Here is a 21,256-nt window from a genome sequence, read left to right as displayed (position 1 = left end):
AGTTGAGAGCTCTGGAGTGCATCTGCTTCGTAAACCCGTCTCCACCGCAAGGCGGGATGAACAACCCATCTCAGCTGCTTGCTGCTCATCAGGGGTTTTTTGTTCCTGTTTTTTGTTGTTTTTTTTTTTTTCTTTTGAATTTCTTCTAAACCAGGACTGATAGTTCACCTGAGGATTCTGCTCTGTCATTCTTCTTCAGTACATTCTTATGGTTTGAACTGATAAAGCACGATAGGAATACACATGTCAATGCTGATCTATATCATTACAATAAACTGCACAATAGAGCCTGTAGAAAGCACTGTTCGTTAATTTGCCCTGATTTACAAGTTTCTAATTCACAGCAGACTTTTGATGCCAATTTATCGCGCTTTTTTGCTTCTTCTGTAAAGTACAAGGGGAAATTGCATCATCCTTAGGCTTTCAGATGGCAAACCCTTAGGCAGATGCAGTAGACTTCCTATGTTGATCCCTACGAAACACCATGCGGTGTCAACTGTAGGACGCCACAAGTTTCACCAGAGCCCGGTTCAGGGGGGTGGGAAGCCTGTTCCCTGGATCCAGCATTGCTCTCTTCTTTACAGACACAGTAGTCAGCATAATCACTGCTCCATTTTGCTTTCCAAACTGAACTGCAGTTTCTTGCTTTACAAGATGCTGCTGAAGCTCCGAACTCTCCAGAGTAAAAGTAACAAAGCACACAACCCTACTGAAGGTGGCAAAAGACATCCTGACTCCCTGGACATGTTGGCAGAGCTGGTCTAGAGGAATATCTTCTAAAGTAAAGAAGTATAGAGGGATGAACTAGGTTGGTTCTGCTATGGATAGCTATTGGGCATTTTGTGGGTACAAACAGCCCTTGTATTACAGCTGGTTCTTTAGCAGATTTCTCTGAACCTGTGTCCCTTCGGGTCTACTAAGGGCCATATTGTCAGCTTTCCAGATGGGTGTGCTCTTCATTAAGCCAGCCGCAGATGTCTCTGACAGCCAGCCTTTGTGTAGCCTGAAGACCGTCTCTCACATCTGCTGGAGGGATCAGCAGCAGGAGAGCTGGAAGGCTGTTCAGCTCCCTGCTGCTGATCCCTCCAGCAGATGTGAGAGACGGTCACTGCACAGCAAGGGCTGGCTGTCAGAGACATCTGCGTGCTGCTGCAGGAAAGCACTCCCATCTGGATGTCGGAAAATATGCCCTTGGTGACCCAAGGACACAGTCAGAGAAATGCTGCTGAAGGAACCAGCTGGTAATACAATTGCTCGGTCTCCAACCTTATGTTTTCTTCCCCCTGCATTGTAGGACAGCAGAAATCTCTTCTATCACTTGCAGCTTCTCCCTAGCTCCCCATTTCATTCTCCCGCCTCAAGACTTCTCCTCAGCATAGAGAGGAGAAGTTCCCCTTCCTCTTCTCCCCTTTCCCCACTGGAGCACAGGGGACAGCAGCATGGCAGCCTTCAGACATCGCTGCACATGGACCCTGGTTCCCTGACCTGGAAATATGCTCACCGGAGCGAAATTTCTTCCTTTGCAAGTGCCTGGCTATGAGAGACTCAACAGTCTCCTTGATGATGGCCTACTTGTTTTTGGGAAGCGGCTGTGCTATTTTTTAGCAGCATGTCCTCAAGGAAATCCCGCAGATGTTCTCTTGACCCTTCCTGCCTAATACATGGGATATTCTTCAGAACGAAGAGTACACGGAGGAGGGACATTTGAACTCAGCAAATTGGAAGCAAACATACAACAACAACAAAAATGCTTTTTGGGGAAGATCCCCAAACTTAGGTCAAAATTAGCTTGTAGCTTGGGCCTAGGGCAGTATAGAATCTTAGAAAAATCAGGCTGAATGCACTAATAATTGGGGATGCCTATGTGAGCCCTGGGGAGGTGTCCTGTGTTTTGGTCTAAATAACAAGGAGGCTGGTTCCCACTGTTAAGTCCAGTTTTCGAATCGACAGAGAAAGAGGCAAACACCATCGATATTTTGTGCTTTTAATAATAGGAGAAAGATAATAAGTATTACCAGCTAGCTGGGGTCCAGGCTTTCCCACACAAGGGTCACACCACAGACCCCGGCTGTTTCGGTCGTCCCTCTTTTATACTGTTTTTACCCCAAAAATGTTCCCCCTCCTGTTCTCCTGTTCTGCTTTCATGTCAATGTTATCTATATTTTATTGCCGACTGGGACACCTCTGGATAAGCAACCCCTCCATGCAGACCATCCCGTTTTGCCATATATCAGGAGTCTTTATAGATAGGCAACCTCTCCATGCAGAACGTCCTGACCTGCCAGATATCAGGAGTCCTTGCAGATAGGCAACCCCTCCATGCAGAGCCACCTGTCCTGCCATTTATCAAGAATTCCTGCACTTTGAGACTAAGTATTGACTAGCTTATTATTACACTCTATTTCGTCCCTACATTCCCCCCTTTTTCTTTTGCTAATATCAGAGAATCCTTTCTCTATCCTTCTGAGTTTTTCGCATGAACATTATATGCATAGAATTAACTTGATTTGTAGCTTTTTCCATTACCCCCATTACACATTTCCACATTATACAGATAGACAGTAACAGTAATAACAGAATTACAAATATGCGCAATCCTTCTTTTATCAGTCCTGATATCCATCCAGGTAGTTCCCCAAACAATGACTTTAGCCATTCGTCTATCAGTCCTTCTTCCCGTGTTATGTTCTGAGTGTGTTCCTTGAGCCAGCGCAATTGTTGTTGAATGCATGTCGCAGGCTGTTCTGATCGAGCAGGAGTTGTTCCAATACCTCAGTTGTCGCATTTGCTTGCTTCTCACTCCAACAGGCTAACTTCGAAAGTCCCCTTAATGCATTTCCTGCTGCAGCTCCTGGCACAAAGATAGCTAAGGCGACCCGCGCAGTTACAGATATTAATTGTACATTATCATTACATTCCAGTGTTAAACCAAGGGAACGCTTTTGCCTTCTTTGTTCCTGCTTCATAGTTAACAACAGGGCTATCACTGCCAGTTGCCCTAAATAACACGGTCCCCCATAGGCACTCTTAGCTATTCCCTGCCACGCTCTGTTCCCACAAATTAAAAACACTCCATCTGGCAAGGCCTTAGCGGTATCATTATTTCATAGTAAATCTGTCCTCTTATGTACCTGTCCTGATAGATCCCCCCAATATGCTCCTAAGGGTAATCCCACAGGGAATCGTTGTTGTAACCCGTCGACTGTCCCATTTGTCCCACAGAATGTCCCGTTTGCATATATGGGACCGCTACCACCTGGGCTGTTTCTGGCTTAGTGGGGAAGGCCTCCACCCACCCCGAGAAAGTGTCTACTAATACCAATAAATATCTATACCCATATTTACCTGGTTTTATTTCCGTAAAATCTACTTCCCAATGCCTTCCAGGTTCACCACCCCTTTCCCTTATACCTTCATGCACCTTTCTGACCCTCGATGGTTTCATTTCCTTACACGCTTGACACCCTTCTATTATCTCTCTTAATATTTTCTTCCGATCTTGGAATCTCAACCCGAACTTTTCTATTAACAGTCCCATTTTTCTTTCCCCCAAGTGTGTGGTACTATGTAACTGCTGCGCCATCCTCTGTCCCATCCACTTGGGAATTAACATTCTTCCTCCTGTATCGTAATATCTTTCTCCAGCACTTTGTTCTTCAGTTCCGCTCTTTGAGCCGAAGTGCCGTCTGGTAAACGCTGGCTCCAAACTATTTCTCCGTTCTAATTTACCACCCGCCCTTCTTCTTCCTTGCTCGACCAAGCTACTTCCATCTGTAAACCACACTTTTCCTCCTTGCATCGGCTCATCCTTCACATCTTCCCGCACTGTCGTAGTCTCAGCTAACACCTCCTGACAAATATGCACAGGTGTTTCATACTCTGGGTTAGGTAGGAGAGTGGCTGGATTCAAAGTCATTGGGGATGTATACATAATTCTTCCTGGGTTTAAAAGCAAGGCTTGATAATGAGTCAGCCTAGCATTTGTTATCCATCTTTCAGGCCGCTGTTTGAGTAATGCCTCTGCGTAATGAGGAGCCGTTACATACAGCTTTTGCCCAAACGTGAGTTTGTCTGCGTCCTTAACCATTAACGCCACGGCTGCAATAATTCAAAGACATGAGGGCCACCCTGCGGCAACTGGACGCCACTATCCTTTTCCAAGGGTCTTGATTCTGCGTTAACACTCCCTTGGCAACTCCCGCATTTTCGCTCACATATCTGTGTCCGGGAGTGCAAGTGCAGGGGCCTCTAGCAGGGTTAATCTCAGTTCCTCAAAAGATTTTCCCATAGCTTCTGTCCACTGGCAGTCCGGTTTCTCTCGACTCGCCTCATACAGAGGTTTCGCTTTTTCTGCAAACCCAGGTATCCACAAACGGCAGTATCCCACCGTCCCCAAAAAATCCTCCAACCTCTCTTGGAGATTTGGGTTCCTGAATCCGAAGAACAGTCTCTTTCATGGCATCAGTTAGCCATCTCCTACCATCTCGTATCTTATATCCCAGACATGTTACCTCCGGATTACATAGCTGAGCTTTCTTAGCACTTACTCGGTATCCTAGTTTATTCAATTCTTGCAACAACTTCCTCGTACCTTCCTCGCACTTCCTCTTTCGTTCTTGCCGCTAGCAGCAGATCATCCACATACTGAAGCAATTTCACACTAGGATTCTGTCTCCTGAATTCACTCAAATTTTCCTGCAGTATTTCATTAAATAAAGTCGGTGAATTTTTGAACCCTTGTGATAACCGGGTCCAAGTTAACTGACCCTTGTATCCGCTCTCGGGATCTTCCCATTCAAAAGCAAACATTTCCTGGCTCTGTTCCATCAGGGGGATGGTAAAAAATGCATCCTTTAAGTCTAAAACCGTATACCATCCCATATCTGGTGGCATTGTACTTAACAGAGTATATGGATTCGGGACTGTAGGATGCACATCCTCCACTCTTTTGTTAACTTTTCTCAAATCTTGAACTGGCCTGAAATCTCCTCTGGGCTTCTTTACTGGCAGCAGAGGAGTATTCCACGGAGATTTGCATTTACGCAGAATGCCAGCTTCCAGTAAACTTTCAATATGCTTCGCTATCCCTTGTCAAGCTTCAGGGGTCATTGGGTACTGTTTAGCCCTAATCGGGTGAGCTCCTGGTTTCAATTCCACGACCAGAGGAATTTTCCTTTTAACTCTTCCTACTCCCGAATTCTCTGCCCACACTTCTGGGATTTCCCTCATCCATTTTTGAGTTTCTGGTCCAATTTCTTCCTTCCTCTCTTTATACAGTCTGTATTCGTCCTCTAATCTAGCGGTCAGGACCTGTATCGGTCGTCCTTCCCGGTCATTGATTTTTATTCCATCATCCTCAAAATATAACCTTACCCCTAATTTAGTTAAGAGATCCCGGCCCATTAAGGGTACCGGACTCTCTGGTATATACCCGAAAGAGTGCGTGATCTGTCTATTAGCTACATATACTTTCCTTTCTGATGTCCACCGATACCCCTTACTCCCATTTACCCCTTGTACTCGAGTTTTCCCTGTCGATAGTTTCCCCGCTGCTTCATTTACCACCGAATATTCAGCCCCTGTATCTACTAGAAATTTTACACTTTTCCCTTCCATTTCTAATTCTATCTAAGACTCGGGGAAGGGTTCCGAGTCCTGGCCCCTTCAGTCGCTATCTTCTTTCGCCACCAGTACTCTAGGTGACCCCCTTTCTCCTTTTTCCGAACACTCATTTTTCCAATGTCCTTTCTTTTTGCAAATTGCACATTGATCCCTTCCTAACCGTGCCCCAACTCCTCTGGGGGGTGGTGGTCCCCTTCTTCGCCTCCCTGATTTTTCTCCTGCTTCAAAAAATATCCTAGCCATCTCCCTTTGATTTCTCCGATTTTCTTTTGCCTGATATCCCCGATCTTCCCTTCTCACTCTTTCCTGTTTTTTTTTCTGGAGTCTCCCTGTTGTTATACACCTTTTCTGCTACCTTTAAAAGATCTTGTAAAGCTTGTTCCCCCAATATATCAATCTTTTGTAATTTCCTTCTTATATCTGGTGCAGCTTGATTTACAAATGCCAAGATGACAGCTGCCCGATACCCCTCCTTTATAGGATCTAAAGAAGTGAATTGTCTAAACGCCTCTAATATTCTCTCTAAGAAATCGGCAGGGCTTTCTTCGGCTTCCTGCCTGACAGCAATTACTTTAGTTAAGTCACACGCCGCCACCCGCAACCCTGCCATCAACGTTTGCCGGTATGTTCGGAGACGCTCCCTACCTTCAGGTTGTTCAAAATCCCACGGTGGTCTTACCAATGGGAATCCTTCATCGATAAGGTTCTGCTGCACGGTGGGTCTCCCGTCTTCTCCCGGCACCAACTTTCGCGCCTCGGTCAGGATCCTCTCACGCTCTTCGGTCGTAAACAGCACTTTTAAAAGCTGCTGACAGTCATCCCAGGTAGGGTTATATGTAAACAGGATGGATTCTAATAAATCAATCAACGCCCGTGGCTTCTCGGAAAAAGAGGGGTTTTGACTTTTCCAATTACACAAGTCACTAGAAGAGAATGGCCAGTATTGATACGTACGCTGTCCCTGAGGCCCTGTTGTTCCAATTGCTCTAACTGGGAAAGCTTGAGAGGTGCTTGACACACCTCCCTCGTCTCCCCTTTGGTGCGATCGAGTCCCAAATGCTGGGCCCCTGTCTTCCCCTCCCTCCCTCCTTTGATCACTACTACTCACCTCCCTTCGTGCCTCGGGCAGAGGTGCGTAAGGGGGGGGATTGTGCCCACTTCCTTCATCCAGTATTTCTGGATATAAAGTCAAATCTGATAATACCGCCTTTTTCCCTTCCTTTTTCATTAAGTAAATATCAACCTTTTTATCCTTTCCATTCACTCCCACAAAAGGTTTCAGCCATGGGGGTGGATGTAAAACCAAATCCTCCCAGGTGATTATATATGGAAATTGATCTGGGTGCCCTTCCGACCCAGGTCTTATTATCACCTCTTTTACTTTCCTTACCAATTTTAAATCTAAACTTCCCTCTCTCGGCCAGCCTACGTCAAAACTTGGCCACTCACTTTTACAAAACATCTCCCATCGGTTTTTATACACTTTTACAGATAAATCGTATGCCCGATGCTTAACATATCCAAAATGATTTAACATTAATGACAAAGGGGTGGATTTCCCTTGTCCCATTGTATCAAGCTCGTTGCTTAAAACCAAAATTAATACAATTGCCAGTAAACCAGTAAGGGCGATTATTAACAGAATTCGCCCTTCCCAGACCGGTCTCCCCTCGTCAAGGAGAAACGGTATTCCCGACCAACCACCCTTCCTTTTTCTGGGAGTCCGAGGGACGTCTCCCTTAGGGCTCCAGCCGACAATCCTTTGGTGCGTCCACCTGGATTACCGTCGGCTCACCACCACACCCTGAGGCCTCCCTTAACTTATTATCTTTCTCCATTTTTTTCTTCTTTCTCGTATTCGAATCCCGGACGAGCTCCCAAATGTTAAGTCCAGTTTTCAAATCGACAGAGAAAGAGGCAAACACCATCGATATTTTGTGCTTTTAATAATAGGAGAAAGATAATAAGTATTACCAGCTAGCTGGGGTCCGGGCTTTCCCACACAAGGGTCACACCACGGACCCCGGCTGTTTCGGTCGTCCCTCTTTTATACTGTTTTTACCCCAAAAATGTTCCCCCTCCTGTTCTCCTGTTCTGCTTTCATGTCAATGTTATCTATATTTTATTGCCGACTGGGACACCTCTGGATAAGCAACCCCTCCATGCAGACCATCCCGTCTTGCCATATATCAGGAGTCTTTATAGACAGGCAACCCCTCCATGCAGAACGTCCTGACCTGCCAGATATCAGGAGTCCTTGCAGATAGGCAACCCCTCCATGCAGAGCCACCTGTCCTGCCATTTATCAAGAATTCCTGCACTTTGAGACTAAGTATTGACTAGCTTATTATTACACTCTATTTTGTCCCTACACCACCTCACTTCCTGCCTTGGATGTCTATTAGCTTTCCTGGCCATAGCTCTGAGCAACAAGCCTGGTCGTCCCTACTAAATTACAGAGTGGCTTTTGGAAAGTTTATGTTATCTCTTCTAGCAGTCTTCATCTCAGTCATGACCTATAGTCCTGCCACAACTTCCACTCACGCTGAGGATCCTGGAGTCAAGATGTCTCAGCTGACTCAAGACCTTTTTCATGTGGTTTATTGTCCACCGTTGCCCCCTTTTGTGCCCTGCTCTGGAACCAGTATCCTCAGAACACTGATCTTTCTATTAACATGGAGGTTGCCCTTTGCAAGATTTTCGCTTTCCTTCACCATGAAAATTCTTGTGCAACTGCTATAAATCTGCAGTTCCAGCCACCTCATTATTCCTCACAACTCCCTTTTTTCTCACTCTTTCACTGTTTTCCACTTCTTGGCTTCCATATTCCATTTGCAGTCTCTCTGCTGCATTTATCCATGCTGTTCTTATTCATGTCTGTCCCTGAGGTGGCTGAGGAGCATGCAGGAAACAGCCAGAAACATGTGTTCCTCCAGGTCTACATCCCGACCAGGAACCTCCAGATTTGGAGTAGGAGAATGCAACTGGGTCTATCCACCAAGAGACCCTGAAAACAAGGTGGGAAAATTCAGTGTCATTCATCTGTCACGAGCCTGAGCTTTACTCTGCATCAGTACAGGTCTGGGCAAATCTGAAAATCCAAACTCATTACACAACAGCAGTTGCTTTGGGGAAGTGCTGTGAGATACAATTAGCCAACATCTGCATGGTGTTTCTTACATTCATGCCATGCCAAATCCCATCACCTTTTTAAACATGTGCTTGACTCCCTTTGGCCACACACTTTTATTTTTCTATCAGAAGCTCTGTTCCGGTAGCGCACAGAGGATTCCTATAGATCTCGGTCTCCATGAGCTGAATCTGTCCCATCATCAGATGGTATAGAGCCATCTAAGTCAAGAGGACAGCTTTGATATAAAACATCAGCACATGTTGTGAGCTCTGTGAAGATATGTATCCCTTGGTTTGGACACATGGCAAGTCATTATTCCAGTGATATTCTCAATTGCTAATTTACTCTATAGCTGAAATGGAGCAGAAGCCATTTTTCTCCTAAATCAGGGATGGATAAACACTGCATGTTTTTCCAAACACAATGCTTGGAGTGCATTCAGAACCACCCTGCAACTCAGAAACCTCTCCACCTACTCTCTACTACCACCTCCAAGCAGCACTCATCCTACCTATTGAAAGCAAAAAGAGCTGGGCTCTAGCATTCGTTGGTCTTGGTGATGGATTATCTTCCAAGCTACGCTTAGACTTTTGGCACAGTGGCAACATATGTGAGTCCAGATCAGAGGATTTCTTGTCTGAACCATGCAAGGGTCAATGTGTCTTTAGCATGCCTACTTCGTGGTCCAAAATAGGACCTTGTATAACTCACAGAGAGCACTGTTGTTTTTGGCTAGTTTTGCCTGTTTAAAATTGCTGAAAAATCTCAAGTTTGGGGAAGCTCCAAATCTGCAGTAGCATTCCTGGGAAGACTCTGTTTTGGCAGAGGCATGGGAGAGTTCACTTGCTGGGAGAGGATTATAGGCCCTGTGGAAATCTCAGCAGCTGCCGGAGATGTAAGTCTGGGCACTTGGTGGGAGAAAGAATGTAAGACAGGAAGTCTTTGGATGCAAGACTGCTTAGAAACCCAAGGCATGTGCCAAGATTGCAAAATGAAGAAGGAAAGGGCTTTTCAGGGTTTACTGAATACTGGATGGAGAATTTTGCAGCAGAGCTGCAGGCACGTCCATGGGCAGATGTCCCCAGGCAGCAGGTTGATGTGATGGATCGCTGGGAGGGCAAAAGCAAAGGGCTGCTGCTTTTTGCGTTTGCATTTTAGGGTAATTTGGATTTTTTCAGGAATTTTTCATTTCCAGGCCAGTTCTATGGAGAAATGTCACACGGGATTCAGGTGGTTAAATGCTGGTAGGATAAGAGTGACACTTGACAATTTGAATAAAATTAATTTCAGGTCATTCTGTTTACTTTCATTAACACTACATGCATCACAAATTCCATTTAAAAGGAGGCTCCAAAATAGGGAAATGAAGCTCCACGTTCAAGGATTGGCCAAATTCACCTGGACAGAGAACTGAGCAACCTGCTGTAGCTGAGATGTTGGCCCTGCAGTGTTGCAGCTTGGAGCGGGTCAGGAATGCCAGACATCAACTTCATAGAAGCTGGAACTGACTTCGTCTATTAGCTTACATGCAGTACATTTATATGATTCTAGCAGTTAGTGATGTAATTACACAGGATCCTAATTGGTAGACAATGATCTAACTAAGACCCTTACAGCCCCCCTCACTTGTTTAGCTCATCCTTTTAGTTCAACAGCTCTTTTATTCCCTCTGACCTTGGTCTACTTTCTTATCTCCTAGTTAGCACTCCCTTTGTTCTTTCACTGAAACCTGAAGGCTGGAATTGAGCAGGCCTGCTGGGCAGCCATGTACGCGGCTCTGTAGCCATCCCTCTACACTGCAGTGAGTTGGTCAGGCCAGAGATCCCCCGCCCAGGCATGCCTCCAGCCTGAGCCTATGATTTGTTGAATTTTGTAATTTATTGCCTTCATTTAATAGCTAATTTTGTTTTGGATGAGCACCACAGATCATAAGAACATATCTTCTTCTGCAGAGCTATCCTTGGGGGATGTCTAAAAAAAGCTAAACCCTAATGCAAAGAACCTACAGGTCTGCAATTAGGGCCATCGAACTCTGCAGATACCTAGTGTCACCTCTCAGACAGTCATTTACTATGCTAGGTGACAGAAGAGGCTCTAGAAAATTTAGTCTTGCCCAGAGGAAACCTCAGCTGATCTATGTGAAGACCTTGTAGATGAAGAGATGACCCTCAGCAGCTGAGGAGCACTGAGATTTGCGAGCTCACTGCCCCACAATGTTTTCAGTCTTCCATGAAAATACACTTCCCAAGTCCAAGAGAGTTTCAACCAACTAAAAAATCCAAGCTTTCAAGGTAAGAAGGGGGGAATGCCAAATGGGGACAAATGGCATCTTTTTTTTTTTTTTTTTTCTGGGACACCACCACAGTGACCCCAGCAACTGTCCAACAGAAAATTTTCTACAAGCGTTTTCCGTTGAATGTGAGCTTAAGTTGAGACTCCAAATGCAATAGCTTGACTTCTAATGCAGTGAAGCAGCAATTGCCCAGCCCGCTTCAAGCACTTCAACGTCATGTGGAAGTGCAGTTGCTGAAAAAGCAGATAATGAAGGCACGTCCATAATTTACTGGTATCAACTACAAAACTATCTACAATAGAGAACAGCTTGGTCACGAAGGACAACATGGATTTTGCAAAGGTCCATCACATCATTGCATATCAGTTTTAAACCTTTCTGCCCTACACTTCAGGATATTGTATCTACAGCTGCATACTTGAAGATGTACCATGCCAAACAATGTTTTCGTCAATGATGGACTCTGCAGGTGACAACTGAAGTAGTGATCAATTGCTACAATTGGAGTTTGACTCTCAGTTACTCTGGAAAGTGCCTTTTTTATTCATTTAATGAGCCAAAATGTCATAGGGGGTGTGGGTATATTTTGATGCAGGAACAACCAACTTTGCTGAATTCAACCCTGGACTCAGTCATATTGGGTTAAAAAAAAAGAAAAAAAAGAGGTTAAAATACCTAATCAGTATTTCCAACTTCATGCCCTTTTGAGTGGTAATGAAAACACTGTTGAGCAGCAGTGATTGATTCTTCATTCCTGCCTGCTTCAGCCTTTCTTTCCTGCCTTTACATCCGTGCAAAGTCAAACATTGCCTTTGTAGATTTTATCTTTGGACGATTGGGCAATCCTTGATAATATCGCTGGCCCGTCATGCCCAAGGAATCCATAAATCATCTGAATAAATACAGCAGGGAGCTACAAGCCTACAGCACATAGCGAAACCCAAAATTGCAGCTAGAACAGCAGCCAGGCCAGATACAAGACGCAAGAGATGTAGAACTGTTACATCATCATCATCTCCAATATGTATGCTCTATTTTGCTTCTGATTTTCACCACTAATTTTAAGCCAACAGGGTTGCATCCTGCTTAGTGACAGCAATCCTTTCCTCTCCTAAGTGTGATGGAGTTTGCTTTGTTTACAACATACTAAAGAGATGGATGACCTCAAGTTCCTTGTTTCACGGTGTATTTTCCTTCATTCAGAAGGCTGAAACGTGGTGATCCTGCTTTTGCTATAGAAAATTAGTGGAGGAAATTCAAGCTTTCAGGTGCAAGGGAATTTCAAACAGGGGTGGTTGCACCAGTAATCTACCTGCTCCTGACCTGACGTCTGAAAAGAAAGCAACATCATGCAGTGGGTATCTCAAACCATTGCTTCAGAGACCTCAGCAGTTAGAGAACTCAGTAGAAATCAATATTCACTAAAGATGGTGATGACATTTCTTGCTTATCTCCATAATCCTCATGCTTTACGGGCTTACATGGCTGACCACCAACAAATCCAGAAATAGGCTTCCCTTTGAGCAACCTGCTGAGAGCAACTCCCTAGCAATAAACTTAGTAGTGTGTCTAATTCAGTGTCACTTATAAATAATTAGCCCATAATAGATCATTGGACAAGCTCTCATGGTAAGGTACAATTACAAGGGCTGCTGTTCTCCTGTGGAAACAGCGAGGTCTGTCTCATAGGTATCTGCAGCCCTGAAAGCCCCAGCGATTTGGATTGAGGAGGATTGGTACCAAGAGCACAGGAGGGCCTGGTTTCCCAGGCAAGGGCTGGCTAGAGATACTTTGGCTGAAAAATTGCACTCTCCTTTCCCCAGTACAGAACTGTCCCAAGGCAAAAATTAGCTGCCAGTTATGTTTGCATGTGTATGATGTAAACATGTCACACACATGCTGGAAATAACAAGACTCCACCATAGAACTCCTCTCCACTCTTTTTCTCTCTAGCTTTCCAGGGAGCTTTCACTGAGGCTTCTCCGAGTCCCTCAGAGACCTGAGGTTTCCACAGAGAACCTTGGGCACATGGGGCTGCCAATTGTCCAAGCAGCTTGAGAATGCTCACTGGTCATGAAAGTGGAGAGAGGGGGACATTTTCATAGACTCAACGAGCTAGCAGAAGGCCACTTGCATTTGCATTACACCTGTGGCATCTCTGGGGTACTCACCAGTTCATGCGGCTGTCAGAAGGAGGATGTCAGCTCATCACACACTGGTTCTCCACTTGGGTAGAGCAGCTTCTTACCCAATGTGGTCTGCTTGTCTGTGGTAACTGGAAGGTAAGTACCATTCATCTTTCCTTTCTCTGGAAAGGAAAAAGTTTCACAAAACACAAAAAAAAAGCAGAAAAATTTCAAGGAGGACATGTGAACCTGCTGTGCATCCCTCCTATGAACACACACAGCGCTACTGAAGGACCTCCAGGATGTCAGAAACAAGCAGACACTACCAAGAAAAAACGTAAACGTAGAGGCCGTGACGGCGATTTCTGCCTTGCTGAAGAAAAGCAGAGAGGATAGTTCCAAGCACAGAGCATCGCCGAACAGACAAAACACATTGCCAGGCACAACAGGCACATCTGGCTCAGAGTGCCGGAGGCCGGGCTGCTCTACAAGCCCTGAGAAGCACACACAGCTTTCGGGGTTGCCCTCCAGTCCACCTCAGTGCTGAGCAGAGCAGGGGAAGAGCTAAGGTCTCTGCTGGAAAAGCAGCCATCGGGCTTCCCAGGAGGAACGATGAGGACAGGATCTCAGAAGTCCCTGGAGCCTTCAGGTCAGAGTGGGTAAGGACCACTTGATTGTGTGAGAGTGCGTGAAAGCAGCTAAGTCGTATTTACCACTGGGAAAATGAATTTTTCCCGCAGTCTCTTTGCTGTAATCACAAGAAACCTAGGCCTGCAATAACTAACTTATTCTACTCCCAAAAAAACAACAAAACAACTTTCCATCATCTATAAGGCTAAAAAAAAAAAAAAAAAAAGGTCACACAATACTGAACAAACTTGAGGAAAGTGTCTCCTTTGGGTTCCCTTTATTCCAGTTTTATTTGAGCTGGATTATGTAAGAAGAAACAGGCATCAGTCCTGGAGGTCTGTGGTTTGATCCCAGCGCACAGTAGGGTTAATGCTGCAGCTACAAGTTGCTCAGGGATGTCTTCAGGCAAGCCTGGGCAATCTCCAGGGATGGAGATATCCTGCTATTCCCAGATGGCTCCATTTGCATAGGGAAGGATTGCTTGCATAGGGTCAGGTTGTGCCATGGGCTCCGCCACTTTGAGCAGAGTCTGGCCCCATAGTTCCCTGCAATCCCTTTGGGTAGGAGAAGGTCCAGACGGATCTCCTTTCACCTTCTCATCTCCTGGCTGAACAAGCCCACATCCTGCAGCCTTTCCTGGCCTCCAGCCCCACCGTCTCCCTGGACTCGCTCCATTTTGTTGATGTCTCTGATAAAGATCTGGATGCAACTTAACTTTGTTACCAGCAGTGAGGAGCTTTAGCACTCAGATGGGGATTTACAGACAGGTTGCTCAGACGTCTATCACTTCAAGGTAGCAAATACAACACAGCTTGAAGACTACTTACAGTGGTCAGCACTGACACACAGTTTTAATGCACATGGCAGCGAAGGGACAGAAAACAGTCCTGGTTCCCCTCGGTGCACCACTCATACATCAGGTCTTCTGGTCAGAGACACCTGGGGCTTCAGCAGCTCTGAAATATGCTTGTAGGAAATGAACCAAATGAATCCAGCCCATGATAAACAAAACCTTGGGCTGTACCAAAAGCAAGCAGATGCCCTGTGTACAGACCATTCTCAAAGCTGTCTTGCAAAGCATGATTCATCTGGATTTGTGGAAAATAATTCCATATATAGATATATATGTGTGTGTTTGTGTGTATCTATTGCTACCAAAGTCCTCAGATAGACTTGATAGAAAAAGGACTTCAGCTCATGTGTTGCAAATGGCATTGTGCACTTCCCCACCTCACCGCTGTTCAAAAACCTCTGTCCTGGTTGACTGATGACAGCTAACCATAGTAACCTGGGAAATGCGGCAGGAATAGACAGGATAGCACTTCCATATGGTGTTTCATGACATGACTCCTGCTAATTTCCGTGGTGTTAAATGCCAGGAGACAATACGCATCTTGAGAAGGAGATTAATACTTCCTTTAATTAATTAATATTATTAATTATGTTAAGTAATATTATAACAGACCACAATATAAGTTTATGAAATACTCAGGAAAAAAAAAAAAACATTTTTTGCCCCATTTTGTTGTGGGCCAAACGTTTCGCTTGCTAAGGGTAAGGGAGCCTGGGGAGCAGCTGGGCTGGTAGGAGGTTAACAGGGAGTGCCACCTTCTGGTGGATAGGGAACTCTATTTTGCCAGCTCAAAAAATAAAAATCAAAATAAATCAAATCAAATAAAATAAAATTTTTGAAATACCACAGCTGCCATTTGGGAGAAAAATGAAAGAGCCAAGAGGTCTGGTGTTCCCTCAGAAGTCTGACCTGTGGGATGCGGAGCAGTGAAAAGTTTCTAAATGGCAACTTAGGACCTAAATATATCAGACTTCTGCCTTCTTAGAGTGACTCTGTGGCTGCATAAGATTTCCAGTTATTCTAGCAGTTATTCCAGATTTGGAAACTAATTTTTGCTTCTTCCCTGACTTTGCTGCTAGAAAAGTCCTGTGGTAGCCCCAGTGGCAATGGGGTAGGAACACCAGGGGATGCACTGGGTGATTGCGAGGTAGCAACAAGAGGTGGTGGTCTTTATTCTGTACCATGGCTGATCTCCTAAGGGACCCATCTGGAAGGTTTCCCAGATATCAGACAAAGACTAGGTTTTGGAACCTGCCTATGTCCCATGCTTGCTTCTGGTGTTCTGTTATCTTCTAATCTGCTCTTTGACCTGTCTGGAGAGATATGGTTGGTGTCTAACATTTATGAGAGAACCTGACAGTTCCCTCATGTAGCTCTCAGAGGTCTCATGTGAACTTAAAAACTGCACTGGAAATAATGGTGACACCACATATTTCTGTGAAGTAGGTGTCACAGACCCTTTCATTGATGACTGCTCAATCATCCTTATGCCCAGAGAGCTGATGGAACAGAGTACGTGAGAAGGTATAAAGAGGTATTCAGGCTTCTTCAGTCACAAATGAAAACCTCTCCCTCAATTAGTTCACTCTGTGAACACCTTCCAACAGCTTGACCACAACAGTTCCATTCGGAGAAAGTGGTTGTCTCCTTCCTCACCCCAGACATCTGTGTCATTTCATAGTGAAGCTCAGGTCATGGTCAGGATGGCAGAATCACTTTGATGCCACGGATTCAAGCAGCTGGTACAAAACTGGAGATGGACTCTATCCTTTGCATGTAGTGTCTACCCACTGCAGGTTCATATTCACCAACCTTGGTGTCCAAGGGATAGCCCAAAGAAGGGCCCATTGCACCTTCGATGACCACCAGGTAGTTAATAAGGATGAAGGCGTGCTGTACTTGCGGGATGGGTGGAGATGTTTGTGTGCAGTGTCAAACAGCTACCACCCAGGCAATGTGGCCAAGAAAAGGGTCTTCACAGGATCACAGAGCACTAAAGTTAGAGAACGATCGCATGGAGGAAGAAACCTCTAGAGAAGATCTGGTCCAAACGTCAGTCAAAACAGGACCAACTACAGCAGGTTGCTCAAGGTCTTTGCATATCCCTCAAGGTGTTTGGACATCCCTAAGGATAGAGATCTCACAGTCTCCAACATCCATCACCACCTCTCCCCCAGCTGAAGCTCTTGTTTGTCTGTTTTTTGGCACCGTTTGGGTTTTTGCAGTGTTTTAACCCCAGAACTCAGACCCCGCCGCGTGACTTCACGGCATCTCCTGCACTATCGAGCTCCTGGAGCGGGGAAGGGCCTGCCCCGTCTCCCCTCACCATGGGGCAGGCACCGGCTCCGCTGCAGGCCGCAGAGCCCCACACTGCGGTCACCGCCGCCACTGAGAGCAGCGGGCGGGCGGACAGCCCGCACCGCTGCCACCTCGCCTGGCGCCATGCTGCCCTGTCACGAGGCGGCACCCACAGCTCCGCCGCGGGCTGCCGCTGCCCTTCGGTGTGGAGCCCCTGCTGCTGGCAGAGCCCGCCGCCGCGCTGTCCCCACTGCCCGCCACCGTGCTGCCCGCCCTCACCTACTGGCTGCTCAACCTCACCTAGTGCCCGCCAGCCTCCGCGCATCCCTCCCGCCTGGCTGCGCATCCCTCTGCTCTTCCTGCTCCCCTCTGCAGTCTCCCCTTCCTCCAGATGCTCCCTGGCATTCCCCCGGCTTCACGGAACAACAGGCCGCTCCCGGGTGTCCTCGCGCCGCCACATTGCTTGGAAAGCAGAATGCTCGCTCCAAGCTGGAGTGCCCTGGGAGGCCGTTGAGCATCTGGGCTGCATGGGGCCAGGCTGCAGAACAGAGCGAGTCCCAAAGGCCCCTCAAAGCAATAATGGAGCTGAAACTTCAACCGGCCCCAGGCCACTGCCCATCCTCCCCATCCTCCTGTGTTCTCTTTTGGCGATTCCTTTCTCTATGGATGAGTTTTTAAAAGGTTGCCATTTGATGGGATTTCAAGGACCAGCTGCAAAGTGCAGGTGCCACGACCCTGCTCTGCAGTGGGGGGAGGTTTTTTCCCCTGCAGAACCAATCTGAACAGGAAAAGTGACAAAATAACTTCCCCAAATACCTGTTTTGGGGAGTATTTAAGGCACAAGGTGGTTCAGCCTGTGTGTGTACGTGTCATACCACCTTGTCCTTCTAACCTCATTTAAATTGTCTGCAAAACGACTTCATTTTTAAGTTCTTTTTGTTTATTGCCTTGCTCAGAAACCATCTGACTTCGACTCTGAGCTGCCGCTGTTCAGAGTGGTGCTGGCACTGAAAAGACATAAAAACTCACAGCGTAAATTCAGGCAGATAAATTTATTTGCGGATCGATTTCAGGATCAGCGAAGAGAGTGCTGCATCTCGTGACAAACACAAGTGTGGCTCTGCCTTGAGATCCTTCTGAAGACACAGACATGAAGGGGCGGTAGCAATGCAGCTCCCAAAATATTTGTCCAACACAAACTGCTGCATCTGCACAATTCTCCCCTTTCAATTTTCCCTTTACGGAGTAAAATTTTCCAGCTTGTCCGCAGTGTTGTCGCTAACTCTTGCTGGCCATGACCACTAGTATTTTTTCTGCCTCACATCCATGTGCTGCGCTGACCTTCAGGCTTTTTTCTTGGGGCCTTTAAATCCTCGGGTGGCTCCTTGCCCAAAGCAAATCGTGGAGGGGATCCTAGAAGGGGAGAGATGCTTTAATACCACTTTTGAGGTCAGCCCTTGTGTGTAGCAGCAAGGGAAAGCACCTGCAGACACTTGTGACAAGGGAGACCTGCAGATAATTTTTCCTCACTCATTATCCATTAGCTCCCCAGCCTCGGTTTCCTCACATATAAAAAAAAAGACTCCAAACATAAAAATAACTCAGTCTGGGGGAAATCTGCTGGTGATGCAGCTTTTGCCTGCGAAAGCGAATGGTACAAACCTGGATCTGTAGAATCGTTTCTCAGGGAGCGGGTTGGGTGCGGGCAAAGGGACCTCCATGCCCTCACTGGGGCCTATTTCCATGGAATCTGCTTGAAACTGCTCCGAAGCCCCCACGCTCACGTCCATTGCTGCCCCCGCGTCCTGCTCCACGGGAGGTCTCTCCTGCTTGGTGCTGCTGAGGGGACAAAATTTTACATCCTCTCTCTGGAGCTGCCAAACAAGCTCAGAGCGAGGAAAATGAAAAGCAGTTCATCAGCAAGCAATGAAAACAGAGTTAAAGGAGGCTCAGAGGGATATATTGCAAATTTAGCTGTGTGGACTGCCAGGAGCAGCCAGAAGCCTCTGGAGAGGATTCTGCCCAAGCCAAAAGCAAAGAGCAACAAAGTGCAATGTCCCTACGAAGGTGCAGAGAAAAATCAGCAGCTCTGCGCTCACCTTTTGATTTTTTTGGGTTTATCAAATCGGAAGTCAGCAGGGTAAAGGTGAGTGGTGACCAGGTGCTCCTTTCTGTCCTTGCTGCTCTTGAACTTCTCCACGCAGCCTTCCACTAAACACTTGTACTGAAAAGCAGTACAAAAACAGAGAAGAAAAAAAGAGAAATGAGAAATAAAAGAGAAAATTGAGTGCTCTCCCTTGCAACATCTCAGTGGAGACAAATTAGAAGGTTAATGAAACTATTTGGCTTTGAGCTTGCTCTCTAGCCAGCCTCCAGCCACATACAGAATAAAAATTTGTATGTGGCCGATTGATCTGCAAACAGCATCAGTCCATAAGGATGCCGGCCCGTGCCGTACGCCCAGGGACACTGCAACAAGAAGCGGCTGTAACCACCCAGGAGGCTGTCGCTAAGGAATAAAAATGAGGGGAAAAGCGGATTTTGCAAGCTCTTCATCATCGTCCCTGCCTCCCGACATCCACCACTCACCATGTTCTGTTTCTCTGCGAGGATCTGGAAGAGCGAGTCATGCCACTCAGAGATGTGGATGTCCAGGAGGCGCCCCGAGGGGAAGGAGCACTTGCAGAAGGAGCACACGTTCCTGTGCAGCGCGTTGTAGTGGTGCTCGTAGCCCTCCAGCGTGTCGAAGACCTGGCAGCAGCCGGAGATGTGGCAGCTGAACTCGGACACCCTGCGGGGAGGAGCTGCGCTGCGTTACGGGCCTCCCTCGCTATAAAACCCTTAATCTCAGTTGCGTTTAACACCTCCCTTTAGGTGACTTTCCTTGCTTGCAGCAGTAATAAACTAAAGGAGTTGTTAAGATTACGAGAGTCAGGTTAAAACTCCTGCAGTGCATTCCGTTTCTTCCCTCGTCAAGCAGAAAAACCACCAAAAACTGCAGTCTGGGATCTTTATGGGAGGAAGCGGGGCAGGGTCCAAACACACAGCAGCTCCATGACAGGATCTCCTCGCCAGAAAGGAGGATTCACGCTACTCTGAAGGACTTTAAATTTTTAGGTATTGTTTAAAAAAAAAAAAAAAAAGACGTCACTTACTTAGATCTTTCTGCCACCTCATTAACACTGGTAAGGACATCCTGGAGGTAGAGATGCCTGTGTACATCGCCATCCTGTACCAGGGAGCAGAAAAGTAAGGGGTTAGCAGCAGGCAACAGCATCCGAGTAGGAAAACGCAGGGGAAAATAAATAATAAAAACAATATTTTCCTAAACAACATTAAAAATGTTGCCCAAAGACTCTTAGGGTTGAGAAGCTGCATTAAAGGAAACTAAATGGACATGTGGGGGATATATATATATATATATATATATATATATATATATAAAACAATAATAAAGACTTTCAGCTTTTTAAATCAAGTTTGATCAATGAAAAAAGAGTTTGGGCTTTTTAATCTGGGTTTAGTTGGGAGGAAAAATAGTTTTGAAGGTTTTAGTTTGAATTTGGCTGGTGAAAGGAAAAAGAGTTTGAGCTTTGTAATTTGGGGTTGATCAGGGGGGAAGTGAGGATTTTGACTTTGTTTGTCAAAAAGTAAAATAAAGTTATATTTTTTTAAAAAATGAGCTTTTAAATTTGAATGTGGCAAGTGAAAGGAAAAAAAAAAGTTTGAGCTTTTGAATTCGGATTTGGCCAGTGAAAAATAAATTAATATAAATAAAATAAAGATTTGGCTTTTTAGTATGAGTTTGTTGTCCGGGAAAGAAAAAACAACAGCAATAGTAAATAATAACAGTAAACAATAATAAATCATAAAAAAGCGGCGCTTTCCCTCCCGGCTCGGAGGCGGCGCCCGGTACCTCGAAAAGCGGGTGGTGGCGGCCCAGGCGGAGGCGGCGCGGGGCGAAGGCGAAGGGCGGCCGCGGCGGGGACCGAGACGGGGACAGCGGCCGGGGCGGCGGGGACCGGGACGGGGACAGCGGCCGGGGCGGCGGGGACAGAGGCCGCCCCGCGGCACGGAGGCGGCCGCGCAGCTCCGCCGGCAGCAACATGGCGGCGGGCGGCGGCGCGTGCGCATGCGCGGCGCTCCCGCGCGGGCTCCCAGGCGGCGGTGGCGGAGGCGCCGGTTTGGGCTGCTCGCCGCGGCCGAGCCCGGAGCGGTGCCCAGCGGGCTCCGGAATTGCACCTTTATTCGCTTTGCTCGCCGTTTTGGAGGCTGCTGCGGCGACACCGCGGACGGTGTTT

At 46.5% G+C, this 21,256-nt stretch overlaps 1 protein-coding gene across 1 annotated transcript; it reads right to left on the bottom strand.

Moving 5' to 3' along the window:
• Positions 1–17,988: 17,988 nt before the first annotated feature.
• Positions 17,989–21,063, bottom strand: ZNF511 (zinc finger protein 511). Its single transcript, XM_088524982.1, has 6 exons — positions 20,872–21,063; positions 20,111–20,184; positions 19,545–19,746; positions 19,055–19,179; positions 18,618–18,794; positions 17,989–18,368 (listed from the first exon to the last, which is right to left on the bottom strand). Exons 1-6 carry the CDS (start codon positions 21,061–21,063, stop codon positions 18,299–18,301), a joined length of 840 nt encoding a protein of 279 aa, XP_088381108.1. The 3' UTR covers positions 17,989–18,298.
• Between the last annotated feature and the right edge of the window lie 193 nt (positions 21,064–21,256).

This window comes from Tinamus guttatus, unplaced genomic scaffold (assembly GCF_059628265.1).
Source record: "Tinamus guttatus ecotype Peru unplaced genomic scaffold, ASM5962826v1 Tinamus_guttatus_pri_ptg000023l, whole genome shotgun sequence".
NCBI classification, from domain to species: domain Eukaryota; kingdom Metazoa; phylum Chordata; class Aves; order Tinamiformes; family Tinamidae; genus Tinamus; species Tinamus guttatus.
Note: the sequence above shows the minus strand (reverse complement) of the source record. Positions and strands in the feature narration are given on the sequence as shown.